At 35.4% G+C, this 21855-nt stretch overlaps 1 protein-coding gene across 1 annotated transcript in view; it reads right to left on the bottom strand.

Moving 5' to 3' along the window:
* DOCK2 (dedicator of cytokinesis 2) overlaps positions 1-21855 on the bottom strand; it is a 449319-nt gene that overhangs the window by 56620 nt on the left and 370844 nt on the right. Inside the window, exons 29-31 of the mRNA XM_051978885.1 lie at positions 16457-16557; positions 16306-16364; positions 6263-6411 (exon numbers count right to left, since the gene is read on the bottom strand). Of these exons, the coding sequence (XP_051834845.1) occupies positions 6263-6411; positions 16306-16364; positions 16457-16557 (309 nt within the window). The remainder of the gene's footprint in view (positions 1-6262; positions 6412-16305; positions 16365-16456; positions 16558-21855) is intronic.

Raw genomic sequence — 21855 nt, 5'->3', positions numbered from 1 at the left:
ACTGGAGTAGAAAATGGCCAACCACTTTAGTATCTTTACCAAGAAAACCTAATGAATGGTATAAAATTATGATATTGGAAGATGAGCCCCTGAAGTCAGAAGGTGTCTAATATGTTACTGGGGAAAAGTGAAGGACAACCTACAAATAAATTCCACAAATAATGAAGTGGCTGGATAGAAACCAAAAGGAAGCTCAGTGGAAATGTATCTGGTGATGAAAGAAGGTCTGATGCTGTAAAGATCAACATTGCTTAAGAACCTGGGATGTATTATCTATGAGTCAAGTTAAGTTGGATGTGATCAAACAGGAGACAAAAAGATTAAACCTCAACACTTTGTTTAACTTAAATGGATGGGAATTGATGAATTTAACAAGTCCATGCTTCAACCATTGATGTCACAGAGGCCAAAGTTGATCAGTTCTATGATAATCTGCAACACTTTCTAGAAATATTTTTAAAAAGATATAACATTCATCACAGGGAATTGTAATGCTTAATTAGGAAATTAAAATATAATTGGAATAACAGGAAAATTTGGGTTTGGTGTACAAAATGAAGCAGGCAGAGGCTAATAGAGGTTTGTTAATATAATTACTGCTCATGGCAAACACTTTCTCAACATTTTAAAAGGTAACTCTACAAAAGGACCAGATGGTCAATATTGAAATCAAATTAATTATATACTTTACAGCCAAAGATGGAGAAGCACAAGATATGAAACTATGGTCAGATCATGAATTTCTTATTATAAAATTCCGACTTAAATTAAAGAATAGGGAAAGTCATCAGACCATAAAGATATAATCTAAATAACATCTCTTAGGAATTTGAAGGATGACAAATAAAGTTAAAGGATTAGATCTTATAGATACAATGTCTGAAGAACTATGCACATAGGTTTTCAATATTGTAAAGAGAGCAGCAACAAAAAAAATTCTAAAGAAAAAGATGAACAAGAAAGCAAAATGGCTGTCTAATGAGGTTTTATAAATAGGGGAAAGAAGAAAAGCAAAAGGGACAGGAGAAAACGAAAAGGAATGCAGAGACTAGCAAGAAGAGATGAGAAGGTTTTCTTGAATAAGGTAATGCAAAGAAAAAACTAGAATGGGAAAGACAAGAGATCTATTCAAGAAAATAGAGATATCAAAGGAATATTTCATGAAAAAATGTGCATGATAAAAGACAAATATTCGAGGGACTTAACAGAAGCAGAAATGATTAAAAAGAGGTGACAAAAATGTAGAGAACTATACAAGAAAGATCCTAATATCATGACAACCATGATGATGTAGTTCCTGATCTAGAACCAGACATCCCAGAGAATAAAGTCAGGTGGATCTTAGGAAGCCCTGCAAACAATAAGACTGGTGGAAGTGAAAAATTCCAGCTGAGCTATTTAAATCCTAAAAGATGAACCTGTTGAAGTTCTGCACTTGATATGCCAACAGATTTTTTTTTCTTCCATGGCCACTGGATTGGAAAAGATAAATTTAAATTCAATCCTAAAGAAGGGCAATGCCAAGTTCAAATTATGAAACAATTGTGCTCATTTCACACTTCAGCAAACTTATGTTTAGTATTCTACAAGTTCAGCAATATGTGAACCAAGAATTACCAAAAGAGCAGGCAGAGGAACTAGAGACCAAATTGCCAATACTTGCTAGATTATGGAGTAAGCAAGGGAGCTCAAGGTAGATATCTACTGTGTCTATGACTACACTAAAATCTTTGACCAGTGGATCACAACAAAATATATTAAATCTTCAAAGAGATTCCTTAGAAACCTGTATGCAGACTAAAAAGCAATAGTCAGAACTGAGCATGGAACAACTGATTGGTTTAAGATTGGAAAAAGAGTACAACAATGCTATATGTTGTCACCATATTTATTTAATTTATATGCAGAGTACATCATAAGAAACACCAGATTGAGGGGATCAAAATTCAAAATTAAAGACTGTTGGGAGAAATACTAACAATCTCAGATGACACCACTCTGATGGCAGAAAGTGAAGAATGATAAAGCCTCTTGAGGGCAAAAGAGAAGAGGAAAAACTGGCTTGAAGCTTATCAAAAAATCTTGGCAACTGATCCCAATACTTTCTGGAAAATAGGGAGAAGAAATTAAAGTAGTGTCAATTTTCATATTCTCAGACTCAAAGATCTTTGCAAAGATGGTGACTACTGCCATGAAATTAAAAGATGCTTGCTCCGAGAAAGGAAAGCTATGACAAATATATTCAGCAAACCAAAAAGCAAAGATATCACCTTTCTGATAAAGATTCAATATAAATAAATTTATGATGTTTCCAGTAGAAATATATGGCTGTGAGAATTGGATCACAAGAACCACAGAATCGACACTTTCAAACTGTGCTACTGGAAAAAACTTTTTGTGAGTTCCTTGGATACCAAGAAGATAAAAACAAGTTAGTACTCAAAGAAACTAATTCAGACTATTCACTGGAAGATCAAATATTGAAGCTAAGATGTAAATACTTGATATATAATAGAATATTATTAATTTTCAAAAAGAAAAAAATAAAATTATATATTATAGACAGACTGTTGATCTGAATGGGTAAAGGCATTTCTATACATGAGCTCTTTGCACATAAGAAATCACTTTGGCTGCATAATGAAAAGACAAGACTCATTTGAAAGGCCCTGGCATTAGGAATAAATAAAGACAAAAGGAAAAGAGGATGTCAGAGGATGTGATGATACTTGTGTCATGGAATAGTATGATGGAAGCAATGAACATGATATCTTGGCACACCAGGTTGGATGGGTGTATCTGGTGGTGGAGGAGGTATGATCAACAGTATAAGAAACCTCAACTTCGCGGGATTATTTCCAGAACTTTGAGAGAATAGTGATCAGCCAATGTCTGGGGACCAAGCCAGAGCATTCAAGTGGGGACTGAAAACAGGAACCTAGAGGCTCTACTATAATAGAATCATAATGTTGTATACTTGGAGTTAGAAGACATGTTATAGGTTATTTGTTTTAACTCTCTAATCTTACAGATGAGGAAACTGAGGCCTGTAGCTATTAAGTTAAGTCAAATTCTTATGTTATTTTTTCCATAAAGACTCCGATTCTCCTCCTTTCATTGTCTTCTCAAATTATGCCTCTCCTTTGTCTGCCTCCCATTCTGTATTGTATTATATTTATCTGTATATCTGTAACATTTTCTATTATATATTGGTAAACAGAATTCTGTAGTGGATGGAGGGCCAGCCTTGGACTCAGGAAGACCTGATTGTAAGCCCTACTTCTGACACTATTAGCTATGTGACTTTCTACAATCTATTAACTTCTGTAAACAACTCTTTAAAATTACATATTGCATGGAATACTTTATAAGACATGAAGGACAAGCTGATTTTAGAAAAGCCTAGAAAGATTTACATGAATTAATGCTAAATAAACAGAACCAGGAAAAAATTGTACATAGTAACAGCAAAATTGGGTGATGGTCAACTATGATAGACTTAGTTATTCTCAGCAATACAGTGATTCAAGACAATTCCAATAGATTTAGGATGAAAAATGTCATCCACATTCAGAGAAAGAACTATGGAAACTATGAATGTGGATTTTCACTTTTTTTGTTTTTTTGTGATTTTTCCCCTTTGTTATGATTTTTGTTTCACAGAACAATTAATATAGAAATGTGTTTAAAATGACTGTATAGGTATAACCTATATCAGATTGTGTGCTGTAATGGGGAGAGGGGGAGCTGAGAAAGGAAAGAAGAAAAAATTTGCAACTAAAAATATTACAAAAATGAATGCTGAAAACTTTCTTTACATGTAATTGGAAAAATAAAATATTATTAACCTTCAAAAAATAAAAAAAAATAAAATTACACATTATAGACAGGTTGTTGATCTGAATGGCTAAAGAAATTTTTTAGATATGAGGTTCTTGCACTGATGAAATCATGGATACATAACCTCAAAAATTATATTCTCTTTAGTTCAAGGATATGGAGCATGTTATTTTTCATTTCCATATTCATAGGGGGCAACTGGATGGTACAATGGCTAGAGTGCTGGCCCTGGAGTTAAGAAGACTTGAAGTCAAATCTGGCCTCACATATTTACTAGTTGTATGGCCTTAGGTAAGGTGCTTAATCTTTGTCTGCCTCAGTTTCCTCAACTATAAAGTAGGAATAACATTAACATCTACTTCTCAGGGCTGAGTGAAGATCAAATGAGGTACTATTTATAAAGTGTTTAGCACTTTAGCCAGGCAGTGCCTGGTATATAGCCAGTACATAATAAATGCTTGTTCCCTTCCCTTCCTCTCCATGGCATATAATACATTCCCCTACATATAATAAGGTACCACATTCTTATTTCATTTGTGTGAGGGTGCTCTCCCATTGATTTAAATGTCTATAACTTAGTAGTAAGTCTCAGAGTTGCCTAAGGCTCAGAGAAATTAACTGAAGCACAGCTAATAAATGTCAGAGGCAGAATTTTAATTAATCTACTCTTGACTCCAAGTCCAACATTTTATCCATGATGTCTTGCAAACAATATGTACTTTAAAAAAAATGTAGTTCATAAATGTTCCCTAAGTTGATCTGGGTTCAAGTCCTAGCTGTGACATTCTTGAACTTTGTGATTTGGGATGGGTTGCTTTCTCTCTGAAGCCTGTTTTCGCATTTATAAAAAGTCGGTCGGACAGCATGATCCTTCCCCATTCTGAATTTGAGTGAGTCAATGAGTCTAGGTAGACATCCTTTCTTTGCCTCTTCGCCACTGAAAGAGACTGTGAGGTACTCTAGGAATAGAATGAAATCAATCTGCATGCTCAAAATTTTCTGTATGATGAATAAGCTCATTTGGTGAGAGGATGGTGGTAATGATGTCAGATCACAGGCAAGAGACTATATCCCTAAACTAGGTCAGATTTCTCACAACATTATCCCAATGGGAAAGAGGTAAAAACATGTGATCTCTAAGTGAAAACTCTATCGCCATGGCCAGAAAGGAAAATATCAAAGAATACTTCTAATTTGCTACAGTTGTGGATCTTCAGATACAAGACTCATTACATTTCCAACCCCACAGGTGAAATCAGGGAACAAGTCAGCTCAGTCATTATTCATTGAACTTTCTTAGGATGGAACATGTAAGATTTATAGACATTGTGATTATCAGGAAAAAGGAAGTTATTGTCTAAAAGGTGATGAGTAGGGGTGGGGATTTCTTAACAGTTACAACTTAACTGGGCATGAGAAATGGGTTTTATCACTCAAATTTTGCTGATTTTTCACTTAAAAAAAATAAAAACCTCATATGAGTAATGATATGTGGTGTTTTCTTCTGTGCTGGACAAAAATTTTAGTCCATACCACTGTTACCACCTGACAAAGTTAGAGGTCTTTCTAATGAGGTGTTTCTTTCAACCCATTTTGTATAGTACCTTTAATGTATATCTAGTGTGAATAATGATAGGCATCTTGGATAGGTTTGCTCATATACACATGTACACACACACACATATATAAATATTCATATATATGTGTCTATATTTATGAATATTTGTTGTTTAGTCATTAGTCATCTCTGAATCTTCATGATCCAATGGGCCATATAGTTTGAGGTTTTCCTGGTAGCAATACTGGAACAATTTGTTATTTCCTTCTCCAGTAGATTAAGACAAACAAATGACTTGCCCAGGATCATACAGCTAGTGTCTGAAACCAGATCTGAACTCAGTTGTTTTTTTTCTGACTCCAGGCCCAGAACTCTTGATACTGAGCCACTCAGTTGTCTCTGATGTAAACTTCCTCAGTACTGTGATTTTCCCAAGTCAAAACAGCTAATGAATGTCTGGAAGTTGGATTTGAACTCATCTTCCACTATCCACTGAGCTAACAGCCTCTCTAACTACAGATATGTATATCTGTGTCTTTGTCCCAGGAGTTAAAGCACAAACCAAGCACAGAAGGAAAAAAAAAATTCTCCCTAATCACAACTTATAAAGAAGAGAACCAAAGAGATTTGTAGCAATACAGCACATTTTAATATTACTTTCTCACCAAGTGAAAGGGTGTGGTAGAATACTGACCAGATAAGATCTGTCAGTTTTTTTCTTACCTGAATACAGTCATAAATGTTCCCTTCTGACTACAGCTGAAGCTCATTGTAGACAGAGCCAAATAATCATTAAGAAAGAATGGGTAAGAGATTAGGGATTCAACATAAAATGCCACATTCATTTTCTGCCTCATTTATTACCTTTTTGAAATCTCCACACCTCTGATATTCACACAGCATCATGTCAAAGAAAATTGGGATCGTGGCTTTCCGGAGTTCAACTTCAGGAATGAGTGTCATTTCTAGAATTGGTCCAACCATCCCAGGAATAAAGCAGATTTTGTTCTGCCCTGAAAAAGAAGAGGTACATAATAATGTTAAATGTAAATAAGGGCCTCTCAGACATGGCATGGTAAAGAGGTAATGTAGATAAATAAGATATGATGTGTAATTAGTCAATCTTGAACCAAATTAAGAACAGAGTCTATTAGTATAGTTTATGCAAAGTGATACTTGGAGTTGTGCCTTTTATGCATTATAAGGAAGTTTTCATATTGGGATTTTGGGAAAAGCCATGCAAATTATAAAGCTGCATTACAAAGAAAAAATGCATATTTCAAAAATTCAGCAGTAAAATTGTTATTCACATGCTAATAGGGAAGATGCTGGTAAGTGTAACTGATATAGAAGCATTCATTTGACTTCAGTAGCATCCTAGTCAAAGAATGACATACCTAATATTCCCATTCTAAACATCAGGAAAAATCATGTATCGCTAATTGGTGAGGGCAAGGTCTTTTTTTTTTTCTCTTTAGATGACAAAACTGACAAGCAAAATTGGACAGTAGATAGAAGGTAGGACATAGAATTGGAAATATTTGCTTTCAAATTTTACTCTGAATCTTACTAGTTTTGTGACCAGGAACAAGTCATTTAAACTCTGCCTCAGGCAACTTACTAGGTTTTGTTTGAGTTGTGCTCTGCTGTGCACTTTAAGGAAAGACGTTTTCCCTTTGCTAAGGAGAATAACTCTAGAAAGTGTCCAGAGAAGGACAGTTAGGTTTGTGAGTTCATGTCATGTGAGGATCAATAGAAGAAAATAGGGATATTTGAATTAAAGAAAAGAAGGGGAGGTGGGGGGGAAACATGGGAACTGTGTTCAAATATTTAAAGTATTTGGAGTATTTGGCAGATTGTCACAAGAGACAGAAGAGAGATTAAACTTGTTCTTTTTGGTGTCATGGGAGCAGAATTAGAAAGAAAATGGCTAACATGGAATGAATAATCAAAACAAGTACAGAGATAGTAATAGCTAGCATTTATGTAACACCTTATATTTTATAAAGTATTTTACATATGTCATTTCATTTGATACTCACCACCCTGTATATTATTCCCTTTTACAGGTGAAAGAATGGAAACTGAGAGAAATAACTTGTCTGAAGTCACAAAGTTAACAAGTGTTTAAAGCTAGATTTGAATACAGGTCTTTCTAATTAAAAATCCAGCATCTATCTATTGTATCACCTAGTTATGCTTGATGAATTCAACTTGCCTGGTCCATATGATCTACATATTTGAGTAATAAAAGAATTGACAGGTATGATTTATGAACTAAGTATGATTTAGTACCAAAGAGAAAGTCAGATATCCCTATTTTCAAAAAGGGGAAAATAATTAAATTTGCAAACTATTGATCAATGAGTTTAAATCTGATTTCTGAGAAATTCTAAAATGAATTATTAAGGAAAAAGAAAGAGCTGGCAAACATAGAGAAGGAAGAGATATTTACAAAACAATGTCTGACACAATAGGACAATGATGGTGAGATCATGCCAGATATATCTTTATTCCTTTCCAAACTGAAAGATGAGGGAAATACTATGGGGAGAACTTGTCTAGATTTTGGAAAAGCATTTAATATAACATTTTATACTATCCTTGTGAAAAAAGATGGGGAAAATACATGAAACTATAATACAATTAGATTCAGAACTATCTAGACTATCTACATAGTGTAAGTTAATGGTTCAATATCAGGATGATCAAAGGTCTCCAATGGAATATTTCAGGGATTTGTGTTTGTCTCTATGCTTGTTTAATATATTTTTCCAGTGACTTGAATAAAGACACATATCATGAAACCTCTTCTGATTTCCCCATTTCCATCCTCCCCAAATTACCTTTTATTTACTTATATTTATCATAAGCATATTTAATATTCTGCATATATATTATCTACACATATGTATATGTGTGTATATAGAGATGTATGTATACATGTACACGTATATATACACACGTGGTCTTCCCCTATTATATGGAGTCATCTCAGGACTTGGTCTTATGTCATTCTTTGATTTGCATCCCTAGTACCTAGCAGTCTGAATGCAATAGTGCTAAGTAAGTGCTGTCAGTTGATTAGTTGATTGATGACATACTAATCAAATATACAGTTATACCAATCTAGAAGTGATAGTCAAGGAATTGTATGAGACAGCAAGTATCCAAAGGGATCTTGATAGTCTAGAAAGTTTGGCTAAACCTATATTATTATATGAATCCGTATAATCTTACATTCCATAAGGATTCATATAATAATATATAGCATTTATATAGATCTTTTTTTGTTTCAGGTCTTACAAAGCACCTTATAAATATGATCTCATTTGATTCTCATGACAACCCTGGAAGGTATATGCTATTATTATCCCCATTTTATACTTGAGGAAATTGAGATGGAGGTTGATTTAAGTGAGTCAACTGATAAACATTTATTAAGCACTTACTATGTGAGGCATTGTGCTAAATTCTGGGAATATAAAAAAAGGCAAAGACAATGTCTGCCCTCAAGGACCTCATAATCATAATTTAGATTAATTGATCTAGCCAAGATCATGCAGCTAGAAAGTATGTGAGGCCAAATTTGAATTCTGGTCTTCCTCTTAAGAACAACTGGCTTATACTCCAACTTATCGTTTCTCTCTCCTAGATTGAATGTGTCCTTTGCCTGAGGAATTTAAAGATAACTTTAGATGATGAATTAAATTAAATTGAATAAACTTGTTCTAGATAGAGATGCTACTTCTTTTGGAAAGTTATTTTGGGAAAATATATTGTTCATGGAAAAAGGTAGAAGGATATAGAGGGCAAGCCTCTCTTCTCTTACATACTGGTAAAATTAATTTAATGCAATTAACAATTAAGTGATTACAAGGAAGGTAATATGAAGAATTATCAACAGAACAAGTGACTGTTATGTAGTACTCTGTATACCTTGCTTCATTTAAGAACTCACCACAATTATGTTGAAATCTAGATAACAAGATAGAAACTGCAATGATCATTATCTGCATTTTGCAAATGAAGAAAATGGAACTCAACAAAGTTACCTAACGAATACGTGCCAGAAGTAGGATTTTAACCTGCATCTTCCTGATTCAAGTCCAAACCATGTATTCACTACTGGATACTGCCATATGCTTTAGGTCTTTAAACAGAGATGAAATAATCATTTTTTCAGGCAAGTTGAGATATGCTGTTTGTGATTAGGCCAGCCACACTGAGATCAAGAGTCCCTTCCATGTGCCATTTGCAATGCTGTAATTCTGAAAGGACAGCTTGTTCTGGGAAGGGCATCTATGGAGCTACCATAGAAGCTGAAGGGGGCTTTTGAGACTATTTAATCCACCACTCCCCCATAAAACAGATGAAGCAATTGAAGCCCAGCATGGTAAAGGACCTGCCTAAGATTAAATGGGTGGAATTCCTCAGAATTAAGATTCGAACCCAAGTTCTCTAAATTCAGTCAATGCTCTTTCCTTTCCCTAAATATCAATGCTTTCTTTGATAGTGGTACAGTGAATACAGAAGGGCTTCAGATTAAGTAAAAAATATTGATAGCCACCAGGTAACATGGAGACAGGAAGCATGGCCAAGGTCTTCTCAAGAGGAAGTTAAGAGTCAAGAAACTAGGTACGAAATTGAGTTTCAACTCATACAAAAGATACTCTTCCCAATTTATTAAGCAGTGGCCAAGCCAACATTAGCATTTGGGACCCACCTTGCCTTCCTTTGCCTTCCTCCACCTTCTGCACAAGCTTCAGTTGTGAACAACTCTGTACTGCAAGCAGATGACTTTGGATGGCAGGGGATTCAGGGAGGGATTGAACTACAGGACTCCTGAAATCTGCTTACATGAGAGAATTACAAGTAGTAGCTCTAGAGCAGAATGAGGAGGGCCCTGCTAGGAGGAGATTGGCCATGGGGACATTCTATATTTTAGCCACCAGCTACCTCCTGCTTCTGGGCCTCCCTCAGCAGTATCTTGGCTAATCCCACCAATTTATAGCATCATTTTAGGAACAGCTTTACCCAAAATTCTCCTCCTCAAGCCTTAGTCATCTAAGAAAAGCTCTTCCTGCTAGGACACTGCCCCTCCTGCCTTCTTGGTTCAATCCTCAGTTGGGGTGATAGTCTGCTTCACGTGTTTCTTGGTTCCCAGCCTGCATGCACCACACTGGCAGCTTCTACAACCTTTCTCTAAATAAACTGAGCATCTAGAGTCTTTGTGTGGGCAGGATTGTTTTTCTTTTTTCAGGAGTGGGGGTGGGGTGTGGGTGGAGAGTAAAGGCTACCATTGTGCAGCCTGCTTGCTGCCTGGAAAGATATTTTCAGATTAAAACTGAGAATATGAACAGAGAGGAATGAAAGTGATTCTTGAGACTTTAAAGCTCAAATTAAACCACAGAAAAAATTCTTAGTATTAAAAAAAATTGGCAACACATAAGTGTTATATGACTAAATTATAGATGTCAGTCTAGTAATACCTTCAGCTGGTGAGAGTTGAATGGGGGTGGTCAAATGAAGGATAAGAACTCTTTGTGAAGCTATCTATCAGCTTCTTGGCTGAATTTTGATTCCACTTCAGACTCAAATCTTCACCAGGGCTTAAGAAGAAGATCATGCTTTATGTGTAATTCATAATAATTACTAATCTCTATTTCCCCCACAATCCAGCAAAATAATTTAAGTCTTTATCAAATCATAGTAGAGTTTTAAAATTGAAATTCAAGTGGATGAATACCTAGATTGTAAATGAGAAGAGGCTGGATATTCAGTGAGCTCTGTGGTCTAATAATAGGAAAATAGTCAATATGATAAAAGTCTTTTGGAAACTCAAGACCTTCAGGTATGACAAGGATTTCTTTAATATGTTCCAAAAAACCAAGAGGAAATGACAGAGGGCTGGTCTTTCTGTGATTGTTTTCCTTAGCAATCTAGTGAAGAGAAGTTCTGGAAATGGGAGAAAAGACAGACAGAGAGAGATGATGATCCTTTAACCAGCATGTGATTTCAACATCCCTAGAGATTGTCTGAAATGTTATTGTCTTAATTTACATCCAAATGAGACTGAAGCATTCAGTAGATGCAAAATTTATATACATGTAAATACATGCCCATACAATTGTACATATTCTGAATGAAAAGATGCTTAGGGTTAATGGAATGCAGCAAATCTGGCAAAAGGGTATTGCTTTGGATAATATACCTGCTGCAATATTTAAAAGAAAGCAAAGGAAAAGATGGGAAGAGGGGTCTTTTTGATTCAGTAGGACTGAATCTCATTAGGGACAGAAACATTATGTTAGGGAAAAGCTTTTAAAGCTGAAGTGCCAATATGCTGTCAAGATAAAAGCCCAACTCAACTCACACAGCCTTTTGTAATGGTGGCAGTACTGAGTGCTCCAGGAATAAGTTTAGGCATGTGGGTGGGGAGGATGTCTTCTAGAAGCTTCTCTGGGGCCAATTTTTAATTTGTTCAATAGAAGTAGCTATATTCATCTATTACTTATCATATTGACATATGATGGGATTTAATGGGGAGAATTTAGAGTTCTCTTAAAGAGCTTGCTGATAAAACCATTATAGATTTAGGTGAAAAGTGGGGAAGTCATGTACTCCCAGATGGCAGTTGAGGCAATAGGAGATATAAATCTTGGATGGATCACTCTAAATTACTATTTCCTTATCTAGTTTCAGTAAGCATTTACTATGCTATTATCTATAGACTGTTAGTCAGCAAGCATTTATTATGCACTAAATATGTGCCAGCCATGGTGGCAAGTGCTCAGGATACAAAGAAAGGAAAAAGATCATCTCTGCTCTCAAGAAGCATATAATCTAATGGAGATGGTATGGGGTTGAAACATGGTTTCAACTCAATGAAATTTTGCAAAAGCCACTCTTACTAGGGCAATTCACCATGTTCCCTGAAAACTAAAGATGTTCTGACCTCCATTGCATTTAATCCTCCATGCATCTTCTTAGCAAGATACATCTTATAAACCCAAAAGGGTCTAGGAAACCAAGGAGTCAGGATTATAAAGATCAAGTAACACTGGTAGAAATAGGCAGCCAGTTTCCATTCAGAGCTGAGTTGATGAGAGAGCAAGAATGCCTGAGTAGCACATCATTTTTGAGAGTAAATTGCATTCCTGTATAGATATAGTGGGGTGAAGCCTTGGCTTTTTGGAATGGATTCAACATTGTGAGCTAGCTCTCCTTCCTCTCACTTCCAAAGATGTTAAGAAATGTAGTATTGTCTAAACTGGGAAAACATTTTTACAATCAAAGGTTCTGATAAAGGTCTCATTTCCAAAATATATAGAGAACTGACCCTAATCTATAAGAAATCAAACCATTCTCCAATTGATAAATGGTCAAAGGATATGAACAGACAATTCTCAGATGAAGAAATTGAAACTATTTATAGACATATGAAAATATGCTCCAAATCATTATTAATCAGAGAAATGCAAATTAAGACAACTCTGAGATACCACTACACACCTGTCAGATTGGCTAGAATGACAGGGAAAGATAATGGGGAATGTTGGACGGGATGTGGGAAAACAGGGACACTGATACATTGTTGGTGGAACTGTGAACACATCCAGCCATTCTGGAGAGCAATTTGGAACTATGCTCAAAAAGTTATCAAGCTGTGCATACCCTTTGATCCAGCAGTGTTTCTATTGGGCTTATACCCCAAAGAGATACTAAAGAAGGGAAAGGGACCTGTATGTGCCAAAATGTTTGTGGCAGCCCTGTTTGTAGTGGCTAGAAGCTGGAAAATGAAAGGATGTCCATCAATTGGAGAATGGTTGAGTAAATTGTGGTATATGAACATTATGGAATATTATTGTTCTGTAAGGAACGACCAGCAGGATGAATACAGAGAGGACTGGCGAGACTTACATGAACTGATGCTGAGTGAAATGAGCAGAACCAGGAGATCATTATATACCTCAACAATGATACTGTTTGAGGATGTATTCTGATGGAAGTGGACCTCTTTGATAAAGAGAGCCTTAATTGATCAAAGATGGACAGAAGCAGCTACACCCAGAGAAAGAACACTGGAAATGAATATAAACTGCTTGCATTTATGTTTTTCCTCCCGGGTTATTTATACCTTCTGAATTCAATTGTCCCTGTGCAACAAGAAAACTGTTCAGTTCTGCACATATATATTGTATCTAGGATATACTGCAACCCATTCAACATGTAAAGGACTCTTGCCATCTGGGGGAAGGGGTGGAGGGAGGGAGGGGAAAAATCGGAACAGAAATTAATGCAATGGATAATGCTGTAAAAAATTACCCTGGCATGCGTTCTATCAATAAAAAATTATTTAAAAAAAAAAAAAGAAATGTAGTATTGTCAAGCTGGGGAATAGAAATAGAGGGGCAAAAGAGAGGGTTGTGTTTGAATCACATAAAACCTCTCTCCTCCCACTCCCCCAACATGAAACCAATTACAAACCAATCATGGCATCAGAGATCTGGTATTGTAAGGGACTATATTGTCCATCTAATCCATTCTTTTCATTTTATTTAAGAAGATACTGAAAGCTAAGGATGCTCCATAATTGGCCCAAGGTCACATAAGCATTTGATGCAAGAAGTAGGATTTCTGCCCTAATATTCTGACTCCAAAGTCCATTGTTTTCCATGGTACCGACATCTCTTTCTCATAAAGAGTTAAGATTCATTTAGATCATTTTTTACTGGGATTCAGCTGAGATTAATTTTGCTTATCTTCTAATTTAACTAAGTGTCCTTATAGATATTCATAAATACATAAATACCCATAAATTCCCAAACAGGTTGAATTTTATATCTTTTTATATCAAACTACATAACCAAAATGAAAGGAAAACCTACCAAACACCATCACAGTCATATAAAATCTTTTGTGTAGAGAACAACTCCAAAATATAACATATAGAAAGCAGCAAGATATATAGATTAAAAACAAAATTAAAAAAAAGTAGATTCCAGTTTTCCTAGTGGTTCAATGAAGTTGGGATGGCATAAACCTGTACTGATAAGCTTTCTAAAGGCTTGTATTTCAATAAATGAATTCTCTATCTAAGGTATTTTGAGGAAAAATTCTTCCCTATGCCTCTTTTTTATAGTAAAAGACTATAATGGGAAAATTAAATATTTTTATAACAGACTGTGGGTGAAAATGATGTAGAATTAGAGTCATAGGAAACTGTTTTGGCATCTGAAGCAGCCATCAAAACAACTTTTTAAGAAAAAGTCAGCTGAGAATTTAAAACCCTCAGAAAAAAACCTCAAATCTTAGGACCTAAGGGTAACAGAGGAAAGGTCAAAGATCTAGAAGTAGAAGGTACCTAAAAGAGCTTCTAACAATTTCATTTTATAGATAAGGAAGCTGAAGCACAGAGAGTGGAGTTGGACTCATCTGGAAGGGGGGCATAGCAGCTCAGGGAAGAGAAAACATCTGGTTTTCTTATCTGGTAGCATTTTATTTGTTGATCAAGTTCTAAGCTCAAAGTGGGGAAGTATTTCCAAATTTTGGCATTCTGGGGCAATTTGGGGGTGGAACAATTTAATCATTTTATTAACAAGGCCAATAGGTCATTTGGCCACCTCTTTTAGACCAACGAAAATCAAACCAAAGACAAACACTTCCTCAAGTATTTCTTGGGACTTGTGAGAGGAGACAATGTAAAAGGAAAAATGGAAAAATGAATAGTACTTGACAAAATCAAAGGGGGCAATTCTCTTTGATAACATTGACAAAATCAAAGAGGACAATACCCTCTGATAAGTAGATCTTACAAATAAAAGCTGCAAAGGGAAAAATTAGATGTCTCTCTTCCTTTAGAAACATCTGATGCAACCCCATGGTTCTAGTGTGGTCTGTTCTCCAGTTCAGGTCACTTGTAGAAGTTTTCTATAAAATTGGTCTCAAACTTTCAGTTTACTTTGATAATAAACAGATAAGATAATGAAAGTTACCTCAAACCTTATCCTTTTCAAAATTGGAGTCTTTTGAACCAAGGAATTTACAATATTTACCAATCATCTATATCACCTTCCTCTATATATACAAATAGAAATCAGAATTCAATTTTATGATGCAGTCCAATTCATAAAAATAAATATATCTAAAGTTTGGGGCAAGTTCTTGATACCCAACTCCAGTTATAGTTCTAGATAGAAATGATCAGGAAACCAGAAGTTTTGCTATGGAAAAGGGCCTAGAAAAGTCAACCCCAGAAAAGTCTCCTGAGGTAGGAAAGAGTACTTATAAGCTAGTTGGTATTATCTAAAGTCAACAACAATGGCATTGCTATGTAGGTTTGAGCTATCATCCCAAAGCAGAGTATATTTTGCTCTCTCTTCCTTCTTCAACTCTTTGCTGGACAGAAGCAGTCATAGGCTCTCAACCAGAAAGCATACAGGTAAATCCTACCTTTGATTAAGGTAGAAAAGGCAGAGAGTCTAAGATAATCTCACAAGCTCAATCATACAAAAAGGAACCTCTTCATGTCTATAGAGCCCTCTCCTTGAGTCTAAAAGAACTACAATTCATTTAGGCAAAATGAAGTACCAAGCTATACAAATAAGTTGGGTGCCAATTGCTTATACTTTTTGTGAAAGGACTACAGCCTTGTCCTCTTCTCCTTATTCCCAACTTTGTATAGACCTTCAGGGCTAAATTCTGGAGTTGTTCCACAGCTGTGCATCCCTCCCTCTTTCATTCACTGTACAATCAAGCTCTTATTAAGATCACTGTGCTTACAGTAATAAACGGTTATTTCTAGCTCCCAACACTGAAACCCCCATTGCTCCCACAACAGATGGTCTTCAAGAAGGAGTTTGGCGTCTGCAGATGTGTTTATCTCAACGTGCATGTTTACTCACCAAGCTTGTACCACATATCGCGGATGGCAAAGCCAATTAACCGCCTCATATCCCCATATCTAGGAAGAGGGAAAACATCAACATTATTGACGTTATTAATTCTGGGGATTAAATAAAATATCATCTTTAGTAAATCTGAAAGTCAACTTACTTATTCAGGATCTTATTGTATTTGGCATGAGAAAACTGCTCCAGCTGCAGGGAATCCTGGGTGATAAAAGCTACTGCCAGATGAAAATAGTTGTTCCACAGCTGTAAATTAAATAGTAGGAAACAATCATGGTGTGGGACTGAAAATGGGAAGTCATATTAAACTCTGGGTAATGGTGAATAATTTATGAAGATGGCAGAAGATACCAGCACAGCCAGCATAATTGTGCATTATGCAATCTTCCAAGCAGCTTCTACCCAGAAATTAGTATTGAAGCTAAAGTGATGGCAATGGAATGGGTTTTTTGTATGCACTGACCTCAGTTCTCACTTGTAACAAGGCAAGAAGATGAGCAAGAGGAATCACAGAATGAGAGAATTAGAAAGAACTTGAGAGGCAATCTAAATCTAACCCATACCTGAACAAGGAATCCCTCTACAAAATTCCTGGCAATAGATTTTTCAATGGCATGGCATTTGGTTTAATGAGATTTGACCTATATCTGCCGTTTTTCTTCTGGAGGGATATTCCATGGATTCATCAATCAACAAGTTAATCAAATAATCAATTAAAAATGTTTATTAAGCACTCTATCAAACACTATGCTATGCACAAGGGATGCAAAGTAACAGTCTCTGCCCTCAGGGAGTTTACATTCTATTAAAGTAGACAATACACAAATTATAAGAGGTACAAGTGAGGGTGGGGTGCATTCCAGGCATGGGGCATGATTGTCACACCTGAGCAAAGTCAAAGAGATAGGAGATGGAAAATTATTGGGGGCCATTTCTAAAGAGCATTTCAGAATAGTAAAAAAAAAAAAAAAAAGTTGGCATATATTGTTTTTTCCTTCCTGGCAATGAAATCCAGGCACCTGGCCAAATACTCCTGGGGTAAGTTATTGGATTATATATTTAAAGCTTAAAGAGACTTTTGAGATCATTAAACACAATGCTTTTATTTTACACAAGAGGATACTAAGGCACAGTGAAATTAAATAATTTGTCCAGGATACCTCAGTTGGTAAGAATCTGAGATAGAATTTGAACCCAGATCTTCCTGACTCCAAGTCATGGATCTACCTATTTTTACCATATTGTTTCTTAGTGGGGATGATTAAATTGGCACCTCTGTTTTTAATCATAAGCATTGTGTAAAGGACATATGAAGAAAGACACTACCTTCATCCAAAGAAAGAATGAATAAATGGATGTGTAGAGTAATTTTTGTATATACACATATACATATAAATACATACACATATATGTATGTGTATCTGTCTATCTATTTCTACCCATTTGTGTTGAGTGGCTACCATCTGTGAGAAGGAAGAAAAAAATGAAAAAGAAAAAAATGAATGATGACGTTGTCATATTTTAAAAGGATAGCAAATTTTACAAAGTACATTTGCAGTTTCATGTGCAATCATCTTTTTTATAATATTATGTAATGGGAATCATTTTTTCATTTATAAATTAAAATAAAATATTTTTAAAACATTGTTACCCCCAAATGTACTTTATATCCTTGCAAGCATATGTGATCTATTCTTCTGTTTTTATAGTTTTTTAAAAAAAATGTCCCCAATTACATGTAAAAACACCTCTGACATACTATCTTTTACCATCATATTGGTTAACATGACAAAAAAAAGGAAAATGATAAATGTTGGAGAGATTGTGAGAAAAAGAAACACTAATGCACTATTGGTGGAGTTGTAAACTGATCCAAACATTCTGGAAAACAATTTGGAACTATACTCAAAAGGTAACTAAATTGCGTATACCCAATAATACCACTACTAAGTCTGTGTTCCAAAGTGGTCACAAAAATGGGGAAAAGATCTACATATGAAAAACATTTATAGCAGCCCTTTTTGTGGTGGCACAAATTTGAAAATTGGGGAAATGTGTTTCCATTGGGGAATGCCTGAACAAGAATGGAATGGAACACTATTGTGCAATAATAAATGAAAAACAGATGGATTTTAAAAAAAAACCTGGAAAGATTTGTGTGAACTGATGCAAAGTAAAATGAGCAGAACCAGGAAAACATTATACATGGTATCAACAATATTGTGTGATAATCAGCTATAATAGACTCAGTTCTTTTCAGCAACACAATAATTAAAGACAAGTACAAAGGATATAGAAAGGAAAATACTATCCACATTCCCGATAAATGATGGACTCTGAATGCTTCATTTACCTTTTTCTTTTTTGTGGGGGGTTTTCCTTTTGATCTATTTTTCTTTCACAATTGGGACTAATAGGGAATTATGTTTATATACATAATCTTTATCAAATTGCCTACCATTTTCAGAAGAGGGAAGGGAGAGAGGGCAAAAAATTTGGAACTCATATCTGGTTTAAAAAAAAAGAATGCTAAAAATTATCTTGTATATAATAAGGTAAAAAAAATACTCTTTTTATTTAATTTTTTTTAAATTAATGCCTATAAATATCTCTGATTTCTTCATCTGAAAAAGGAATGTTCATATCCTTTGACCATTTATCATTTGGGGAATGGTTTGGATTCTTATAAAGTTGATTCAGTTCTCTATGTATTTAAGAAATGAGATCTTTGTCAGATACTAGCTGTAAAGATTATTTCCCAGCTTTCTGCTTTGCTTCTAATCTTGCTTGCATGTACAAAAAGTTTTTGATTAAATATAACCAGAATTATCTATTTTACATTGCATAATAATTTCTTCTTCTATAGGTCATGAACCTATAATTCACTTAACTTCTCTTTTAAGACTTTGGATGATATACTACTTGGTGCATATATGTTTAGTATTGATTTAGTATTACTGCATATCCATGGTACCTTTTAGTGAGATGTAGTTTCCTTCCTTATCTCTTTGAGTTAGGCCTATTTTTGCTTTTGCTTTCTTTGAGATCAGAATTGCTAGCTATCTCTGTTTTATTTTATATCAATTGAAGCATAACAGATTCTCCCCAACATCTTATCTTTACTCTGTGTATGTCTCTCCTTCAAACATATTTCATGTGTGTGTGTGTGTGTGTGTGTGTGTGTGTGTGTGTGTGTGTGTAAAATAGGATTCTGGTTTTTGATCTATTCTTCAAACCACTTCTGTTTGATAGAGGAATTCATCCCATTCACAGTCATAGTTATGATTACTGTGTATTTCAGTCCATTCTATTTTTCTTCCTGTTTGTCCTCTCTCTCTTTTCACCTTTTCCCTCCTTGATAATGCTTTGCTTCTCTCTACCACCTACCCCAAGTCTGCTTTCACTTCTGGCAGCCACCCTGCCTCCCTTTACATAAGCTATTCCCCTCCTACTTTCCTGTTAGGTAAGATAGATTTCTATATTCAACTGATTGTACATATTGTTCCCTTTGAGACACTACTGATGAGAGTAATGTTCAAGCAATGCCCATTGCCTACACTCCCACTATAAAAGCTTTTTTTTTGGTACCTCTTCATTTGAAATAATTTACCCCAATACACCTTTCCCTTCCTTCTGCACCCAGTGAACTCCTTTTTCTCATCCCTTAATTATTTTTATGTTGTTCCCTTTAATTCATTTTATGCCCATACTACATATTCCTTCTAGCTGTACTATTGATGCTACAATTTTTAAGAATTACAGGTATCATCTCCCCATATACAGATATAAACATTTCAACTTCATTGAATCCCTTATAATGATGATTTCTTTTCCCTTTTTAGGTTTCTTTTGGGTCTTGATATTATAGATCATATTTGTTATTCAGTTCTAGTCTTCTCGCTTGAAACCCTTCTATTTCATTGAGTGACCATTTTTCCTTTGAAGTACTGTGCGTAATTTTGCTGGGTAGATGATTCTTGGTTGTAGTCCTAGCTGTTTTCCCTTCCAGAATGTCTAGTTCCATCACCTCTGATCCTTAAATGTTTCAGCTGCTAAGTCCTGTGTAATCCTGATTGTGGCTTCCTGAGATTTAAATTATTTCTTTCTAACCTTTTGCAGTATTTTTTGCTTGATGATTATAATGTACCTTGGAATTTTTATTCTGAGATCTCTTTCCTGAGGAGATAAATGGATTTTTTTCAATGCCTTTTTTACCCTCTGGTTCCAGGATATTAGCTTTCCTTGATAATTTTGGAAAGATGCTGTCCAGGTCCTCCTGATTATTACTTTCAGGTAGTGCAATCATTCTGACATTGTCTCTCCCAGATCTATTTTCCAGGTGACTAGTTTTTACAATGAGATATTTTACATTTTCTTCTTTTTTTTTTCATTCCTTTGAATTTGATTTATTTTTAATGACTCATAGAGTCATTAGCTTCCACTTGCCCAATTCTAACTTTTAAGGATTTGCTTTCCTTAGTTAGCTTTTGTACTTCCTTTTTCATTTGGTCAATTGTATTTTTAAGGAGTTGTTTTCTTTTTCCAAGCTGTTGACTTCATAATTCTCTTGCATCACTCTCATTTCTTTTTCTAATTTTTCTCTCTCTCTTATATAATTTTAAGCTCCTTTTTGAACTCTTCTGTAAGTTCTTTCTGCTACTTCCCATTTTAATATGGGATTTTGACCAATAATATTTTTGACATTGTTGCCCTGTTCTCAGCTTATGTCTTGATCTTACCTGTCACCATAATAACATTCCATGGTCAGGTTATTTTTTGTGGTTATTTTTTGCTTATCTTTTTTTGGCTCTTTTTCTTTTCTTTTAAATTTGAAGTTTATAAGAATCACTGAATCAAAATGCTTGTGTCAGAGGCTGCAGACCCTGGCTGCTTACCTGATGAAGCACTGATATTGCTCTGAAGTCCAAGGAGAACCTTATGCTAGGATGAGGAGATGGTGGAAGGTTTGGCAGTTTATGTGGTTTTGAGCCAGGGACCTAGTGTGATGTCTAGCATGCACTGAAGACAGTGGAGTGTTTCTGTATTTTCCTGGGGCTACATTGAATTATGTGGTGGTTTGGTTACTGGATGCCTGTTTGCCCAGGGCTATGCTGAAGCACATGGGATACCTTGCTCTGGCCTGTCTGTTTGCTTAGTTACCCACAGAACTAGCATCTATCTGTTTGACAGAGACTATGTTGAAACAGTCTGGTCACTGGAGGCTGCCTGTTTGCCCAGTTCTATGCTAAAGTACATTGAGGCTCTCATCTATCTATTCATCTGGTTATACTGAGGCATTAGGAGGTAGAGTGGCTGGTGTTCACATTTGCCCACTCTATTACATGGGACTCAAGATTTCTGGCTGGTTTGCTTAGGTGGGGCTTATTGCTGACTTACTGGGATACTTCCTCTCCTGTATTGCATTCTCTTTTTTCTGAGACACTTCTTTCATGTTGATCTTTCAAGTTTCTTGGGCTAAAAGTTTGTTTCACCTCATTTTTTTTTGCTGACTCTGCGTGCCAGAATTTGTTTTGGAGAGTTCCA

This window comes from Antechinus flavipes, chromosome 2, assembly GCF_016432865.1.
Source record: "Antechinus flavipes isolate AdamAnt ecotype Samford, QLD, Australia chromosome 2, AdamAnt_v2, whole genome shotgun sequence".
In the NCBI taxonomy this organism is placed as follows: Eukaryota; Metazoa; Chordata; class Mammalia; order Dasyuromorphia; family Dasyuridae; genus Antechinus; species Antechinus flavipes.
The sequence above is the reverse complement of the archived record's forward strand: the minus strand, read 5'-3'. Positions and strand labels throughout refer to the sequence as shown.